The following is an 18,664-nucleotide window of genomic DNA, read 5'->3' as shown; positions in this document are numbered from 1 at the left end:
TTTAATATACTTTTGATGGTCTTATAAATGGAATTTTCTTACTTCATTGCAGTTTATATGCTCCTATTTCTGCTTTGCGACTCCATGGACCTCAGTCTGCCAGACTCCTCTGTCCATGGAATCCTCCAGGCAAGAATACTGGAGTGGGTTGCCATCCCTACAAGTTCAGAGGCTTAAAGTAACAAACTTACTGTCCTAACAGTTTCGGAGGTCAGAAGTCTGAAATGGGTCTCACCGAGCTAAGAGCAAAGAGTCAGCAGGGTTCCGGGCAAAAGCTCCTTTGCTTCCTCTTCCAGCTTCTAGAGCGCGCCCGCGGTCCCTTGGCCCCTGGCCCCTTCTGCCGTTTTCAAAGCCAGAAAGGGCGTCCCTGAGCTCTGCTCCCAGGGGCATGCTTGCTCTTGGCTCTGACTCCCCCTCCTCCCTCCTGCCCTTGTGAGAAGCCTCGTGATGACCCTGCGTCCAGCTCAGTGATCCAGGATCGTCTCCCTTCCCGCGTCCTTAACTTAACGGCCCCTGCGTGTGCGACCCCGTGGGCCGCAGCCCACCAGGCTCCCCCGCCCACGGGATTTTCCAGGCGAGTACTGGAGTGGGCTGCCATTGCCTCCTCCAGAGCTTGTCAGTGCTTAACCCGGACGGAGTCCGCCCGCGCGCCCGAGGGAGAAGCCCCTCAAAGAGCCAGAGGTCGGGCGCAGCCTCGCGAGCTCGACCCTCAGCGCCGGGGCCACGGCCCGCGTTCGCGAGACTCGAGCGCCAGGCGGCTGCGGGCCTGTGAAGCGTGAGGTCTGAGGTGCGAGGCGCGCGAGGCGCGGGCAGCGCGCTGGCCCCGCCCCCGACCTCCGCGACGTCGATTGGCCGCTGGCGGGGCGGAGGGGCGGGGCGCTCACGTGGCGGGGCGGGGCGGGGCGAGTGACAGCCTCGCGGGCCAATGGGCGCGCGCGCGCGCCGCCGCCGCCGCCGCCGCCGCCGCCGCCGCCGCCGCCCGAGCGGCCCTGAGGCGCCCAGGCGGCTGCGGAGCGGCGACGCGGCGCGATGGGCCGGCTGCTGAGGGCCGCGGGGCCGCCGCTGCCGCCGCTGCTGCTGCTGCTGGCCGGAGGTGAGCGGGCGGCGGCCGGCGCGCGCTGGGCGGCTCCGCGCCAACAAAGGGCCGCGCGGCCGCCCGCGCCCCGGGCGCTTCTAAGGGCGGGGGGCGGCGGCGCCGGGCGGGCGTGTCTCTGCGACAAAGGGCCGCGCGCCCGGGCGGCGGTGACAGGCGCGGGGCGGCGGTGACAGGCGCGGGGCGGCGGCGGCGCGGGTGGGCGCGCGGCGCGGGGCCCGGGCCCGCCGGCGGGTGGGCGCCCGTGTGCGCGCGGGGGCCGCGCCCGGCGCCGTCGGCCGGAGGCGGTCTCCGTGCCCGGCTGGGCTGGGGGGCGACCTCTGCAGGGCAGCCGCCGCCCCGCGCGCCGAGGTGCGGAGCCCCGCCGCCCCGACTCGGCCCGGGCCCGCCTTGGGCAGCGGGGCGCAGGCGCGGCGAGGGCGCAGGCGGGGCCCCGGCCGCGGCCCCCGGGCCGCCGCATCCCTGTGCGCCCGCGCCCGAGTCCTGTCCGGAGGGCAGGGGCGGCCCCGCTGTCCTCTCCGCGTGGCAGCCGTCCCAGCGCTGGTCTGCGGAGTGTGTCGGGACCAAGCCCAGCTGTTGCCGTGCCGCTTCCTGCCGGCTGCGGGTCCCCCTCCCCGCCCCGTCCCTCCGCCTCCGTCCGGGGGGCGCGCTAGTGTCCCCGCCGTGCTGGGGTGCGTGTGTGTCCAGCAGGACGTCTCCCTTACGAAGCTGCAGCGGGCACACGCCTGCCAGGACCGGGCGGCACTGTTTCTCTGACACACGCGCCAAGTGTGTGCGGTCGCGTTGGTGGTGCCGGACCATCTCTGTTGCAGCGGACAGTCCAAGGTGTGGGCCGTGTCGCTGATGCTGCTGGGCAGCTCCGAATGGGTGTCTGCGGAGGGCTTAGAGATCTCGGACTTCAGAGCTGCTGATGAGGGCAAGGGGAACGGGAGAAGGACGCGGGGACCAAGAGCAGACGCAGGGGAGACAAAACATGGGGATTATCGAGACCTTTGCTCTTTTCACCCCCTAAGATACAAGCCTGCTTCCTGCGCCTCCTTTCCTGAATTTGTTTGGGTCGGATTTTCAGTGCTTTGAGGCCGATCCCTGGAATGCTTTTCATGCCCTTTTTCGTTCTTTTGGCTGAGAGGGATGGAGGTAACAGAAGATTACAGGTCCAAGAGAAAAAACAAGATCAGTGTGTATCTGAAGGTTAAAATCCAGTAGACTCTCAGGCAGGTTAATTATTGAGAGCAAAAGTAGATATTCAGGGAATAGGTGGGTCTCAGCTGCTATTTTGGTGGGCAAGTTCGAAAATAAGCAACATCTCGTAATTACCCACTGCCAAGCTTTTGGAAATATCAAGGTCTTTATAAAGGGAAAATAACCATTGTGCTGAAAAATAGCTTCAAGAAAATGAAACTGTTTACTGCAGAAGAAATCAAAAGCTAATTCCTCCTTTTCAAACACAGCTTTTCAGAAACATGGTCAGAATCTCTTAGAGGCTCAGTGGTAAAGGAACTCGTCTGCAAGGCAGGAAAAGCAGATGTGGGCTCAGTCCCTGGGTTGGAAAGATCTCCTGGAGGAGATGGCACTCTTGCCCGAAAAAGTGTATGGCAGAGGAGCCTGGCAGGCTACAGTCCATGGGGTCGCATAGAGTCCAACACGACTGCAGCAACGGCGCTCACGCACGCACTTTTTACTCCTGTCAGACTGTTGGGAAAGATAGACCAGGACGAACCGGGGTTTCTCTGCAGGTGACAGACGGAGGGGAGAGGCTGGGAGAATGAGGGCCCCCTTAGTCAGGGAATGGTCACGATAGGCCCTAGCAGGTTCCTCAGACCCCGGTGCTCTGCGTGGAGAGCTTCACCGGCTAAAGGACTTCATCCCCAGAGGCAAGAAGTCAACAGGACAGACGCAGGCTCCTGGGCGTCAGGGCCGGCCTGGCGGCAGGACTGAGGCCTGCGTGGCCGTGACTCCTCTCCCCCTCACGTCCGTTAGCCTGGGAGAGGCAGCTCTCAGGCTGTGGAGAGGCCAGCACGTTTGATCCTCTGGTGGTTTCGTGGAGGGTAAAACTCCAAGGATTCTTAACGAGAGGCCATTGCTTTTCTAAACCACTGAAGTAATGTCTCTCCAGTAGGTGGATGAAGAGCTTCACCTCGCAGAGAAGGCTGCTCTGGGCCCTGGGAACCCGTGCAGTGTTTGTTGCTTAATTACTACAGACATACCATTTCTCAGCAGTTGAGTTTTTGGTCCCTGGACTGTGTGAGTTTTTCCAGGTCACTGTCTTGTGGTATTTGGTTCCCCAGACCTGGGGAGGCCACATCTGAAGGCAGACCTGCTGTATCAGCTGGCATCTCACGTAACCGGGCATTCCTTTTCCGAAGAGCACTTTCTCCCCCAAGGGCAGAGGCTGTCTGCTGTTCCCCTTGGTGTCTCTAGAGGGGGCCTGACACAGTAGGTGGCACAGAATGGGCGGGGGGGTGGGGGGCGGCGGCGGGGGGGATTGCTTTCTTCTGAGCAGTGGAAATCCAATGCAGATGTTAACCTCCAGTAAGACGCTGCAGCGTACCTGAAACCAAAGTTACCTGGCATCGTATCTGATTGACAGTATTGTATATTGTGATTAACTTTGTAAAAATTAGAAAATAAGTCTTACTCCAGTAGGGTTGATAGATGACCAGGCAGAAATGTGGATAAAGGGGCGTCTTGGTGGAAGGTAGGGACCGCTTCACTGACTTGAGGTCTTTCGGGTCAGGAGGAAAGACCCCTACACTCTCAGCCACCCTGTGCGTTGGGTTTCTGGTGGGGACCCTGAGCAGGGTGCTGGGAGGACAGGGTCTCTCCCGTCCAGCTCTTTCCTTGCTCCTTAGATCCTGTGAGGCATCGGGTCACGCCGGGTGCTTTCTGTCCTTATGTGTCCTTAGGAAGAAGGACACAAGAGCAGCTTTCCGACGTTTCCTCAGGGACCATCCTTCTTGTGGGGTGAAGCTGGCTAATTACAGCAATTCTGTTACCTGGTTATTTGACCTTAGTCTCACTAGGCCTGTTATCTTTTCTGTAAAACGAAAGGGTATTTCTTATTTTTTAGATTTATTTACTTTTAATTGAAGGGTACAGTATCCCTTTGGTTTCTACCAAACATGAATCAGCCAGAGGGAAAGGGTATGTCTTAATTTATTTGGTCGTTTACACAAACACATCCCGAGCTCCTGTGATACTTGAGAGGCTGTCGAGGCCCGGTCACGACAGAGGTGAGCTCCGTGTTCACCGCTGAGTGAGGGGCTGTCCGGTGGTCTGTCACAGCACAGAGAGGAGAGTGCAGGGCCGGTGGTCGTGGAGGGGGCGCCGCCTGGACCGAGGGAGCTGGGGCGGAAGCAGGAGGAGGACTTAGGCGCATGGAGGCAGGTGACCACGGGCGTCCCCTGCTTCTGGCTCATCCTGTTTGAGACTCTGCTGGCGTCTGTTTCTTCCGTTTTTTCCCTTGAAGTCACATAGAGTAACTGATCTTCATCATTCACAGCAACTTTTTGTCTAAATGTGTTTGAAGGCCCTGACCATTGTCGCCCTTCAACGTTCTCTGTTCCTGGCCAAGAGTGCCCCGCTTCCCTGCTCTCCATAACGGAGGAGACCGCTTCCACGAGGGGTCTGCAGTCTGCCCTTCAGAGTGCAGTCCGCACACTGCGGGGGGCGGGGGGCGACCGGTGCGTCTGCGGGCTTCCCCATCCTGCTCTACGGATGGGGGGCCGACGCTCCCCCAGAGTCGCTCAGCCACAGGCCAGAGCCCCTGCCTGCCTTGCTCCACTGCAGCAGCCTGAGTGATCAAGGCCTGTGTGTCCTCCCACGCACGCTTGTTGCTCTGCTCCGCCCCTTCCCCTGCGCCCCAGGCTGCTCTCCTTGGAGCCAAGTGCGGCTGTGGGCCTCCCGTCTGTCCTGTCTCTCTCTGGACGGGCCTCCCGTCTGTCCTGCCTCCCGTCTGTCCTGTCTCTCTCTGGACGGGCCTCCCGTCTGTCCTGTCTCTCTCTGGACGGGCCTCCTGTCTCTCCTGTCTCTCTCTGGACGGGCCTCCCGTCTGTCCTGTCTCTCTCTGGACGGGCCTCCCGTCTGTCTGTCCTGTCTCTCTCTGGACGGGCCTCCCGTCTGTCCTGTCTCTCTCTGGACGGGCCTCCTGTCTCTCCTGTCTCTCTCTGGTGCCTTATCTGTTTCTGGCAGAACTTGCTTCTGAGTCTGAAACATCTGTCTTCCTTAGTGGCCACTTGTTGGGCTTACTACTGCATAAGGTGCTTGTAAGCATTAAAATGTAGATAATGCTTGTGTGCTGTGCTTAATCAGTCGTGTCTGACTCTGTAGCCCGCCAGACTCCTCTGTCCATGGGGATTCTTCAGGCAAGAATGCTGGACTGGGTTGCCCTGCCCTCCTCCAGGTGATCTTCCCGACTCAGGGGCTGAACCCGGGTCTCCCTCACTGCAGGCGGATTCTCCACCATCTGAGCCACCAGGGAGGCCCAGATGACACTTACGTGACTGAAATCCCCACGGACTCTGTCAAGTCGCATCACGGTGCACTCCAGGCACAGAGCGGGAGATAACTCCTGCCGCTCGCTCTTTCTTGCATCATTGAATATCGGTCTGGAAAAGAGGATGTGGAGGCCGTTTCACGTGCCTTCCTCATTTTTCAGATGAGGAGACAGGGCTGAAGACTTACAGCAAGTTAGTGATAGTCCTGTAGTTAGTATTGACCTCATAAAACCAGCACATGGGGCTGCTTCCTGTTCGTAGTGAGTGGAAGTGAGAGAGAAGGGGAAAAAAGATCCCCTTGATTTGACACTGTTTTGTTTTGTAAATTAGGGTAGAGGGCCCAGGGCTCCAGCCCGGGATGAATTTGACCTGGGACCACCTCACGTGGTCTTAATCGCCGTGTGCTGCTGAAACACAGGTCAGGCTCTTCCTGCGGTTTTGGGAAGTGTGCTGCCAGGACAGGAGCCTGGGGAGCCGTGTGCGCGCAGGGCCCGGGAAAGCGGGGCCAGGAGTGTCGCGAAGCCCCTGCCCTCGCCCTGGGCCCTTGATCCTCGCAGGCGGGTCTCCACCCTACGCCCTCTTCCCCGTAACCCCCAGCTCTCCTGTCTGCGCAGGAGCGTCCCTGGCCGTGCGTGCAGCTGGGTCCGAGGAGCCCGGCTCAGAAGGCCTCCCCTCCACCTCCCTGCTGGACCTCCTGCTGCCCACGGGCCTGGAGCCGCTGGACTCGGAGGAGCCGAGCGAGGCCGTGGGCCTGGGCGCTGGCCTGGGAGCCCCCGGCTCGGGCTTCCCCAGCGAGGAGAGCGAAGAGTCCCGCATCCTGCAGCCGCCGCAGTACTTCTGGGAAGAGGAGGCCGCGCTCAACGAGTCCAGCCTGGGCCTGGGGCCCGCCGCAGGTACGGTGCTCGCGCCCTTGTCTCTGAAAGGCTGTTCATCTCTGCTTCAGCTGCGCTGGGTCCTTGCTGCTGTGCTCAGCTGCCTCCAGCCGCAGTGCACGGCGTTCTCGCTTCAGCGGCCTCTTGCTGCAGAGCGCAGGCTCTGGGCACGGGGGCTTGGCAGCTGTGGCTCCCGGGCTCTGGCGTGCTGGCTCGGTGGTGGTGGCGGCCTCTGGGCTTTGTGGCCCCTCAGCGTGTGGGAGCCTCCTGGACCAGGGCTGGAGCTCGGGTCTCCTGCATTGGCAGGTGGGTTCTTAACCGCTGGGCCACCAGGGAAGCCCCCGTCTCTCTAAGATGTGTGCTGATTGCCGCCGGGAGGCCGGGCATGGTGCCCGATGGCCCTTGCCTTGCCCACGTCCCACCTCTTCTCCATCCTCACCTGCCTTCACCCTCCGCTGCCCTCCAGAACCTCAAGGCTGGGTCTCTGGACTCTGAGGGCCTTGCTGGCCCAAGGGGCCCCTTTGCCTTCGTGACGTTCACGGCCGTGTAGTGAGCTGTGCTCTGTGCTTGTATAATCGAGTGTAACGCTGACAGCCCGTGAGATGAAGGGTGTTCGCCCGTTCTGAACTCGAGGAAACAGCTCAGGAGAAAGCGGGCCTGGAGTCACAGAGCTGTTGAGGTGGTCAGTCGCAGTGCGAGCGTCGGTCTGTCCAGGCCTTGGGTTGGTCGCTGGCTCCTCTTCTGTGCCGTGTGGTCTCTGTTGAAGGGTCCCTGAGCCCCGCCAGGCGTTCCGAGCGCCCTTCCCTGGCTCTGCCCGGGGGCTGGGCCGGGCTCAGTGGCGCGCGGCTGCGGCTGATGATGGAGCGACAGGGCTCCCCGGCTGGCAGCCGCCGCCGCTGTGCGGGGCTCTTGGCTGGCGCTGGGCGCTCAGACTGGTGCCCAAGTGTGGGGCTGAGCGTTACAGAATTTAGCCCTGGGTTTTTTTTAATAAATGTATTTTGGGTTTGTGTTTTTTAATTACAGAAATAATACATGAAAAATACAGAAAATGTGGGAAACACGAAAACAATCCAAAGAAGAAAATCTCCCCGTGATGTCGTGATGAAAAATGATGAACACTAGTAGTTTGGGCTACATGCCTTTAGTCACTTTTATATGCAACATTGGAGCCATTCCTTCCACCGTAAGGTGTGTCTCGAATGCCTCATTCCGCACTGCCAGCTGTCCTTCTGTAGCCGGGCTGTCGGTGGCTCCCCAGTATTCCCTCGGGCGTGGAGCGGCTCCCTGTTGCTGGAGGCGCAGTCTCGCTTGTCTGCCCGTGGCCGTGCTGGGTCTTCACTGCGGTGTGCGGGCGTCTCTTTGCAGCAGCCCCTCTTGCTGAAGAGCGCAGGCTCGGTACTTGGCGCGCCCGGGCCTAGTTCCTTGGCTTGTGGGGTCGCCCCAGACCGTGGATGGCACCCATGTGCCATGCGTGGGCAGATGGCGTACGAGCCGCTGGACCACCAGAGGAGCCCTGGCTTCTGCTCGTGAGGACGCTGCAAAGACCTGTGTGTGTCTTTGCACTTTTCTGGTTGTTCTCGGGATAAACTTCTGGAGTCACATTGCTAGTCTAGGGGCGTGTTGGTCAGCACCCCAGCGCCCCAGAAGCAGCCCTGCTCACGCTGCGGCACCGAGGAGGCTGTAGTTTGGTGGCTTGCTGTTGTCGTTGGACACGTCCTGCCTCAGTTTATTTGCACCAGTGTCCAGGAGCACGGCAGCCCCATCAGCAGCCCGGGGGCCACCCCAGTCCCCCGTCCTCACACTGGCAGGTGGCGGCCTGCACTCGCAGCCTGCGTGGGGGCCTGGGCGCCTTTGGCAGAGCAGCAACCGTAGCTGCGGTGCCTGGGCCTTGGTGCGAGCCTTGGCCTGGGACTTCGGGGCCCTTGGTGATGTGGGCGCCAGCACGTTGCCGGGCTTCAGGTGGGCGGGGTGGGCGAGTCCCCTGGGCACGCACTGCCGCCCGCGGGGACCTGGGGCTCAGACTCCTTGGGCTCTTGGCAAGCCTCGACAGCCCCAGCAGGCGCATTCCCGGCCCGCGTCTTCTGCAGGCCCTCCCTGCTGTGCTCCTGGGCAGAGCGCCTGCTCCTCAGGAACTTGGGGTCCACCTTAAGCGATTCATGCTTCGTGACCAGGGTTTCTCGATGCTGTCTCTGTGCCGGGTGGGGGACAGGTTGTGTACGGTGTGGTTCTTGGACTTGGCCGTGTCTGCAGATCCTGAAGCGCCTGGGAGCAGAGAGGCCAGGGAGTGTCGTGCACAGACAGTGGCCTCACCAGGGGAGCAAGTGCTCAGCGCCCACCCCAGGGGACAGAGAAGGGCACGGATGGCAGGAGCCTGGCCTGTGTGGGGAGGGACTGGGGAGCCGGGGTCCTGACCCCAGCAGTGGGGGGGCGGGGGCGGGGGCCGGGGCTCGCGCTCCAGCTCCTCCCGGGGCCCTGTTGCCGGCTGTGCCTCCCCAGCCTGTCAAGGAGTCTGGGCGGGGCTGCTGCCGGTTCACGGGACGGGTCCCCGGCGGGGGACGGGTCCCCGGCGGGGGACGGGGTGGGCCTGACGTGGACGGGCCTCTTCTGCAGGCTTGTGTCAGTGTGGCCAGGGCGGCCTCCAGAAAGGGCGCTGCAGTGTGCATGCCCGGCGGGGGGGAGGGAACGCCAGGTTCTGGACCCTCCGCGACACTGAGCTCGCCGAGGTCTTTGCTGGTTTGATGCACAGAACTCTCATGGCTGAGAAGTCGTTTCTGTGGGCTTCTCTGGTGGCTCAGCAAGAGGGAATCCAGTGTAGATGCAGAGACACGGGCTCAGTCCCTGGGTCGGGAAGATCCCCTGGAGAAGGAAATGGCAACCCTCTCCAGTACTCTTGCCTGGAGAGTCTCACGGATGGAGGAGCCTGGTGGGCTACAGTCCACGGGGTCGCAAAGAGCCGGACACAACTGAGCAACTTCACTTTCACTTTGACCCACAAATCCAGCTCCGAGTTCTGCTAGGCACCGAGTTGGGTGTTGTGGTGTGTTACCTCGTTTAATCTTCATAGAAGCATTGAAGTATTTATTGTTATTCCCGTCTGACCAGTGGACAAACTGAGGCTAGTGGAGTCTGGGTAACAGCCCAGCTAATAAGTGCAAGAACCAGAATGCAGACCCTCGCCGTCAGACTCCAGACTTCGGCGCTCTTTGCTGTTGCCGCTCAGCTCAGCGGCTCTCCTAGAGCCAGCAGTGGTGTCTTACGTCTTACGCCTGGTGTAGGAGTCGGCACGGTTTCTGCACAGCATTTGCGCCTTGCGTGGCTCGCTGCACTTCACAGCCGCCCTGTGGGTCAGCGGGGCAGCCCACTGGGGGGGCCGAGGCTGAGAGGCTGTGAGCCTGGTCCGAGGCCCGGCGGCCCGTGTGCGGCAGACCCAGTCTGCAGTCAGGGCCTCCCGAGCAGGCCTGCCCTGAGCCCTGAGGCGGGGTGTGCAAAGAGGGAGCGGAGCGTGGCTGTTCTGGGGCCCTGCTCTGTGCCTCGTCTCTGGCCTGTCGGGCCTGCTCCAGGAGTGGCCTCGGGGGCCTGGCGGCTCAGCCTGGCGGTGACGAGGGCTGTGACCTCGCTAACCTTGGCTTCAGCCTCTTCTCCTCAAGTGAGACCGTGGGAGTGATAGATTGAACTCTATCCAGCTCTAAAACACTATGATCCTCTGACATTTTGGGTGGAAAGACTGGTCTCAACAAAGAAGGGGAGAAAGTAGAACGTACATCCCTGCCCTACCAGCGAGTCAAGCCCGCCGGCAGCCTATTGGGTGGGTTCACGCACTGCCTTCGTGACCAGGACTAGTTCCCAGGTCGCCCTCCACCCCAGACGGTCCTGCTGCCGCCCAGCGCTTTTGTTTTCCAGTCTCCTTAACCAAGTTCTCTGCTGGTAGCTTTAATTTTCCTGGTGAGCAAGCTAATTAGTGTTCCACGGGATGAGAGACGCCTCTCTAAGACTGGCACGTTCTAGGGACCCAACTCAGACAGGCTTACAGGCCTGTGTGCGAGGAGTATGTATCGGCCGTTACACCAACGCCTGGCATCAGTGTCCGGCCCGGGCACGGGGGTCCGGTGCTGAGACGGCGTCAGGACCCGCCTCGGCCGCCGTGGCTAGGGTCCCTCCCTCGTGCTCACTCCTGGGCGGCCGGCCTGTGTGGCCGCTGAGCGAGGCTCCCAGCCGCTCTCACTTGGCAAGCCCAGCGTGGGGAGAGCTCAGCTGGAGAAGACGCAGGGCGGCTCCTGGCCTCGTCTGGGTCCTGAGCCCCCTGAAGCCAGCGTAGGGCCCCACACTCCTGGGCCAGGTAGGAGAGGGTGGGAGGGCCCCCCAGGGAGGATCCGGGTGCCTGTGACAGAGGGGGCAGAATGATGCTCTTGACTGGGGCGCCCCGCGTGCTCAGCTCTCTGGCCATTTTCACGTGAAGTTCTCTTTTCCCTCATGGCAGCCTCACTAGCCTCCTGTCTCGGCGCAGGGGAGACGGCGCAGGCAGGTTCCCCGGTGATGGTGGCAGGGGCCCCGCTCCTTCTCCGCGTCCGCTCCTCCGTCGCCATGCTGGGGCTGCGCCGTCTGGAGTGAGTCTGTGCGCGCCAGGTCACCGCAGCAGCTGCCTGCCGGACCTGGGGGTGGTTTCTACGCAGCCGTCTCGGTGGTCGTGTCTGCCGGGCAGCGATTTGACCGTCCTGGCAGAAGCACTTCACCTGGGCACCGAGAAAAGAAAAGAGAAGCGCCATATCCTTGTCTTATGCTGGTAGTAAGTGTCCCTGTATGAAAATCAGAAACGTGTGGCAAGTTGAAAGAAAAAAACAACCATCTCCAGCCCCATCCTTAACCCAGAGCTGGTGAGCGGCAGCATTGCAGTGCACTTCTCCCTGGACTCTCTGCCTTTACGGATAATAGAGAAAGTGTGCTCCTGGGAAGAGTGGCATTTGCGGGCACAGACCTTGCTGTTTCACTTGCCCACATCTTTCCAAGGCAGCAAACAGCTCTCCAGCCTCAGCTTTGAGGCCGAATTAGCACCTCAGGTGTGGACGGGCTGGCTGCCTCAGCCAGCCTCCCGCCCTGCGACAGCGGCGCTGTGGCGTGAGCAGAGCCTCCTGAGCATCCATAATCGTCTCCTCAGAGTGTGTTTCTAGAAGCAGTAGCCTCAGGGTGTTTGTCTGCAAGGGGTCTCCTGTGCGCCCTCCCCTCCGCGCTGCGGCCGGATCTCCCTCCCGTCCCCGCGCGACGCTGCGACAGGCTCCTGTGTCATCAGCGTGCCATCCGCAGGGTGCGCCCCCGGGCCTGATGTGCCCTTCTGCGATGGCTGTTGAGTCCGACCGTCAACGGGCCGTGTCCAGCTATACGGAAAGCTGCTTCGCTCGCGCGTCTGTCCCACACGGGCCTCCCGTGCGCTCGGTCGGCGTTTCTGTGTTGCTGCTCCGTTGACTAACTCGCTTCTGGGTTGCACTCGGGGGACAGCTGTCAGTGATGTGACGTTAACCTAAAGGAACGTTTAAAGGGATCTTTCAAGGCTGCTGGCTCGGCTGCTGGTTCTAATTCCTTGTCTTAAACAGAGGAGTCAGTTCGTTACTGTTTCAGCTGAGCCTGAAGGTCGTGTGGGAGGACGGCTGGCCCTGGAAGGCAGAAGTAAAGTTCAGTGCAACCTTGATGAACAGGAAGGAGAGTTACGCAGCTGGGGGGCAGCACTGGGGGGAAAGTCACGCAGCGTGATCTTTTTAGGGAAGGCACCGTCGTGAGATTAGGGGGAAGAAGGCCTGGATGCAGCTTACGTGCTGTGACGCAGCCAAGCTGTGTGTGAGTCAGGAAAGCTCCCTTGACGTTTTGTGTCAGTTAGCCGCTGGTTAACGCGTTTTGTTCAGTTTTAAGGTTTTTCACCAAATGTTTATTGTGTGCCGACACTGTTGATTTTGTGAGCACTCTTTATTTTTTCATTAGAGCGTTTTTTATTTTAGAGCGTGGCTGATTAACAACGTTGTGATAGTTTCAGATGGACAGCGAAAGGCCCAGTCATATGCACACAGGTATCCATTCCCCCCAAACTCCCCTCCCGTCCAGGCTGCCACATAACATTGAACAGAGCTCCCTGAGCTCTACAGTAGGTCCTTATGGGTTTTCCGTTTTAAATTCAGTAGTGAGTACCTGTCATCCCAAACTAGCTTAGATATCCCTCCCCCTACACCCTTCCCCACTGGTAACCATCAGTTTCGGCTCTAAGTTGGTGGGTTTTTCTGTTCTATAAATAAGTTCACTTGTATCATTTCTTTTTAGATTCTGAGTGTAAGAGATGTGATATTTCCCTTTCTGGCACTGACCTAAGCTCACTCGGTATGACAGTCTTGTGGTTGGCCGTCCAGGTTGCTGCCATGGCGTGCTGTTTCTAACGGTGCTGCAGTGACCGCTGGGTGCCCGCGTGCTCCTCTGGGCATGCTCCCAGGACTGGGGTCGCAGGGCCGTGTGGCAGCTCTGTCTTTAGCTTTCACTGGGGAGTCTCCATAGTGGCTGCACCAGTTCACACTCCCACCATCGGAGGAGGGTTGTCTCTTCACATCCTCTCCAGCACTTCTTTGTGGATTTTCTTTTAAGAGTGTTTGAAAGCTTGCCAGACGTCATTTATCAGTTTACACAGTTCCCCTTACAATCCAGTGCAATTCAAGAAAAGGTTTGACCACCATGTTTACCTGGTGGTTTTGGCATCCCAGTACATAGGGTGACTCATGGCCTGTGAGGATCGGTGAATCTTTATTCTTCTTCTTCGGTCCATTTACATTCTTCTCTCTGTTGTGACTGCCCCGGGTCTTCACTGCTGCACGTGGGCTGCGTGGGTGCGGCGCGGGCTCCCCGGGGTGGGCCCCGCAGCATGGGGGTCCGATGGCCCAGAGCAGGAATGGAGCCCGTGCCCCTTGCGTGGGCAGGCGCACCCTTAACCCCTGGGCCACCGGGCAGTCTCCTGTTAGCGGACGTTTGGATGATAATCAGTCTGGCTGGTGCGAGGTGATGCCTCGTTTTGAGTTTGGTTTGCGTTTCTCTAACACCAGCGCTGAGCCTCTTTTCACGTGTCTCTTGACCATCTGTATGTCTTGTTTGGAGAAACGCCCGTCTAGGTCTTCTAACCACTTTTTGACTGGGTCGTCTGTTTGGATGGCATTAAGCCTCACGAACTGCTTGCACATTTTGGAGACTAACGCCTTGTCGGCCATGTCACCCGCAGCTGTTTTGTCCCAGTCTGTGGGCTGTCTTTTTGTCTTGTTTGGTTTCCTCTGCTGTGCAGACGCTTTTGAGCTTAATGAGGTCCCATTTGTTTATTTTTGTTTTTATTTCCATTATTCTGGGAGCCAGATTGGAAAAGATACTGTGAAGATTTATGTCAGAGAGTGTTCTGCCTATGTTTTCCTCTAGGAGTTGTAGTGTCTGGTCTCCCATTTAGGTCTTCGGTCCATTTTGAGCTTCTTGTCTGTGTCTGATGGTAAACAGTGATGTGATTTTATGTTTTACATACAGCTGCCCAGTTTTCCCAGCACTTTTTGTTGAAGAGCCTGGTGCAGCCGTGCCTCCCTTGTCATGCATTGATTGGCCATAAATGCACGGGTCTGCTGCGGGGCTTTCCATTTCGTTCTGTTCGTCGATGCTTCTGTGCTTTATGCCAGTCCCCTGCTAGTTTGTTTCTTAATTTATTTATTTAATTGTAGGCTAATTGCTTTACAGTGTTGTAGTGGTTTTGGACACATTGACAGGAGTCAGCCATGGGTGTACGTGTGTTCCCCTTCCTGAAACCCCCTCCTCCCTCCCCGTCCCATCCCTCTGGGTCATCCCAGTGCACCAGCCCTGACTAACACGTATATATGGAATTTAGAAAGACAGTAACGATGACCCCGTATGCGAGACAGCAAAAGAGACACAGACGTATCTGACACAGACACAGACCGAAAGAGAACAGCCTTTTGGACTCTGTGGGAGAAGGCAAGGGTGGGATGGTTCGGGAGAATGGCGTTGAACCACGTATGTTACCGTCTGTGAAACAGGCCGCCGGTCCGGGCTCGAGCCTCGCTGGTGCACGGGGTGCCCTGTATGTGCGTGCTTTCTCCCCGTGTGCGGCTCTCTCACTGTGCGCGTGGCGGCCACTCTCTGAGGCACCGCGGGGGCTGCTTGGTGGTGGCCCCTCTGGGAGCCTGGGCTCTCGGCAAGCAGGCCTCAGTGGTTGGCACATGCGGGCTCAGTACTTGTGGCGTGCAGGCCTGGTTGCCCTGTGGAACGTGGGATATTTGCAGACCAGCGATCAAGTTCCTGTCCCCTGCCTTGGCACGAGAATTCCTAACCACTGGGCCCCCAAGGAAGGCCCTGCCTGCCGCTCTGACGACTGTGGCTTCGTAGTGTAGTCTGAAGTCAAGGACCCTGATCTCCTCCAGCTCTGTTTTCCTTTCCCAAGGTTGCTCTGAGTCTTCAGGCTCTTTGTGTCCTAGACAGATTTTAGGATTTTGTGGTGGTGGTGGTTCTAGTTTTGTGAAAATTGACATTGGTAATTGGATGGGAATTGCATTGAATCTGTAGATTGCCTTGTGTAATACAGTCATTTTGACAATATTGATTCTTCAAATCCACAAACATGGTATATCTTTCCGTCAGGTTGTGTCTTTGATTTCTTTCATCAGCAAGTTACAGTTTCCAGAACACAGGTTTTTGTCTCCTTAGGCAATTTATTTCTGGGCAGTTTGGTGGTTTTGAAGCAGTGGCAGATGACTGCTTCTGGACTCTCTCTTTCTGATCTGTGTTCTTAGTGTGCGGGTGTGAGCAGGTTGCTCTGTGTCCGTAGCCTGCACGGTCACTGACGAGCCCAGCAGTTCTCCGGCAGCTTCTTGAGGGTTTCTCATGTAGTGTTCATGTCATCTACAAACAGGGGCAGTTTAACTTCTTCTCCACTTTGGATCCCTTTGTTCACTTCAGTTCAGTCGCTCAGTCGTGTCCGACTCTTTGTGACCCCACGAATCGCAGCACGCCAGGCCTCCCTGTTTATCACCATCTCCCAGAGTTCACTCAGACTCACGTCCATCGAGTCAGTCATGCCATCCAGCCATCTCATCCTCGGTCGTCCCCTTCTCCTCCTGCCCCCAATCCCTCCCAGCATCGAAGTCTTTTCCAATGAGTCAACTCTTCGCATGAGGTGGCCAAAGTATTGGAGCTTCAGCTTCAGCATCATTCCTTCCAAAGAAATCCCAGGGTTGATCTCCTTCAGAATGGACTGGTTGGATCTCCTTGCAGTCCAAGGGACTCTCAAGAGTCTTCTCCAACATCACAGTTCAAAAGCATCAATTCTTCGATGCTCAGCCTTCTTCACAGTCCAGCTCTCACATCCATTCATGACCACTGGAAAAACCATAGCCTTGACTAGACGGACCTTAGTCGGCAAAGTAATGTCCCTGCTTTTGAATATGCTGTCTAGGTTGGTCACAACTTTTCTTCCAAGGAGTAAGTGTCTTTTAATTTCATGGCTGCAATCACCATCTGCAGTGGTTTTGGAACCCCAAAAAACAAAGTCTGACACTGTTTCCACTGTTTCCCCATCTATTCCCCATGAGGTGATGGGACCGGATGCCATGATCTTCGTTTTCTGGATGTTGAGCTTTAAGCCAACTTTTTCACTCTCCTCTTTCATTTTCATCAAGAGGCTCTTTAGTTCCTCTTCACTTTCTGCCATAAGGGTGGTGTCATCTGCACATCTGAGGTTATTGATATTTCTCCCGGCAATCTTGATTCCAGCTTGCGCTTCTTCCAGCCCAGCGTTTCTCATAATGTACTCTGCATAGAAGTTAAATAAGCAGGGTGACAATATACAGCTTTGACGTACTCCTTTTCCTATTTGGAACCAGTCTGTTGTTCCATGTCCAGTTCTGACTGTTGCTTCCTGACCTGCATACAGATTTCTCAAGAGGCAGGTCAGGTGGTCTGGTATTCCCATCTCTTTCAGAATTGTCCACAGTTTATTGTGATCAACACAGTCAAAGGTTTTGGCATAGTCAATAAAGCAGAAATATGTTTTTCTGGAGCTCTCTTGCTTTTTCCATGATCCAGCGGATGTTGGCAATTTGATCTCTGGTTCCTCTGCCTTTTCTAAAACCAGCTTGAACATCAGGAAGTTCACGGTTCACGTATTGCTGAAGCCTGGCTTGGAGAATTTTGAGCATTACTTTACTAGCGTGTGAGATGAGTGCAATTGTGCGGTAGTTTGAGCATTCTTTGGCATTGCTTTTCTTTGGGATTGGAATGACAATTGACCTTTTCCAGTCCTGTGGCCACTGCTGAGTTTTCCCAATTTGCTGGCATATTGAGTGCAGCACTTTCACAGCATCATCTTTCAGGATTTGAAATAGCTCCACTGGAATGCCATCACGTCCACTAGCTTTGTTTGTAGTGATGCTTCCTAAGGCCCACTTGACTTCACTTTCCAGGATGTCTGGCTCTAGGTGGGTGATCACACCATCGTCAAGATCTATACACAGCTCTTCCGTGTATTCTTGCCAGCTCTTCTTAATACCTTCTGCTTCTGTTAGGTCCAGACCATTTCTGTCCTTTATCGAGCCCATCTTTGCATGAAATGTTCCCTTGGTATCTCTACTTTTCTTGAAGAGATCTCTAGTCCTTCCCATTCTGTTGTTTTCCTCTATTGCTTTGCATTGATCGCTGAGGAAGGCTTTCTTATCTCTCCTTGGTATTCTTTGGAACTCTGCATTCAGATGCTTATATCTTTTCTTTTCTCCTTTGGTTTTCACTGGTCTTCTTTTCACAGCTATTTGTAAGGCCTCCCCAGACAGCCACCTTGCTGTTCTGCATTTCTTTTCCATGGGGATGGTCTTGATCCCTGTCTCCTGTAAAATGTCACGAACCTCAGTCCATAGTTCATCAGGCACTCTGTCTATCAGATTTTAATCCCCAGTGTTTGAATTTTCCCCGTCCTGGAGGATATAGCCCAGAGGGGTACTGTTTGGGATTGAGGCAATCTGACCCATTTCAGACCCAAACCTGAGAAGATGTTCCTATTTCCCATGCCATCCAAATTTCTGCTCTTAAGTCAAAACCCACTGTACAATTTGGTCAAGATTTGCACTTAGGATTTTAGAGCTGTCCCTTCCGAGGTAGTCTCCCAACCAGGTTAGTGACTGAATTCCTGCAAGGAAGCGGCCCAGAGGGTGCCCCGTGGTGCTGTCAGTGAGCTGGGGCTGGCCTCAGGGTAAGCTGGGAGCAAAGGGTGAGCGCGTGCAAGGGTCCGTGTGACAGGCGCGGAAGCAACAGAGAGCACGCCGTGGTGGCCACACAGGCCTTCTGAGGTCAGCAGAGGAAGGAAGAAAGAGGGCAGAGGAGAATGAGAATGTAGGGAAAACCCTTCAGTGTCAAGGAGGAGAACATAGATTCTAACACTTCAGCCCTTTTCCTGCTGCCGGGTGGGCATAAGCACACGGGGTCGACCCTCTGGTCAAGAAGAAGCAGACGTCAGCTGAGCGTCTTCCCCAGTGTAACTGGTCCGGGGCACGCCGTGGGACCTCAGGACCAAGACCTAAGGTCTCAGGACCGAAACCTAAGCTCACGCCCTTTCCTGCCTTGCCGCCTAAGCTCACGCCGCTGTCACTGCCTTGCCGCCTAAGCTCATGCCCTTTCCTGCCTTGCCACTGTCCCTCTGTGGTTGCCAGCTGAAATCATCCACCTCGGATTGGAACTTGAACCCATATTCTGGGACTCAGACCTGCCCAAGGTCCTGCCTGGGACTTGAAACTGCTCAAAACCCTGCTTACTGAGGCTCAGGTTCTTTGTATCTCAGCACAGAAGGAAATCAGTGAGAGGCCCAGTGATAGGCAAGAAACAGCTGTATTCGCCTAGGACGCCTGTAACAAGCGTGGGCAGGCGAGGGAGCTCCGCCCGAGGGTTACGGGGCTTCCATTTCATGGTGGGAGGAGGGAGGGACAAGGCCACCTTCTTCTGGCAGAGGGGCGGCGACAGTTCCGTCCACCCAGCGGCCTGGGGCGCACCTCCTGCTTCTGCTCATTGCTTTATTGCTAAGCAGGCATTAACTCAGTCCCCTCCTAGTTTCCTAGGTTTTCCTCCTATCTGTCGACCCTCCTAGGACTCTCTACAGTCCTTCTACGAGGCTTTCCCAGCGGCTCAGTGCTAAAGCGTCTGCCTGCCAA

At 57.3% G+C, this 18,664-nt stretch overlaps 1 protein-coding gene across 1 annotated transcript in view; it reads left to right on the top strand.

The window, feature by feature from the left end:
• The first annotated feature begins 1,029 nt into the window (after positions 1 to 1,029).
• The window catches only part of PODXL2 (podocalyxin like 2), a 41,318-nt gene continuing 23,683 nt past the window's right edge, over positions 1,030 to 18,664 (top strand). The window contains exons 1-2 of the mRNA XM_068983158.1: positions 1,030 to 1,093; positions 6,204 to 6,482. Coding sequence (XP_068839259.1) covers positions 1,030 to 1,093; positions 6,204 to 6,482 — 343 coding nt within the window. The remainder of the gene's footprint in view (positions 1,094 to 6,203; positions 6,483 to 18,664) is intronic.

Source organism: Capricornis sumatraensis, chromosome 10, assembly GCF_032405125.1.
Source record: "Capricornis sumatraensis isolate serow.1 chromosome 10, serow.2, whole genome shotgun sequence".
NCBI lineage: Eukaryota > Metazoa > Chordata > Mammalia > Artiodactyla > Bovidae > Capricornis > Capricornis sumatraensis.
This window is presented reverse-complemented; position numbering and strand designations above follow the sequence as displayed.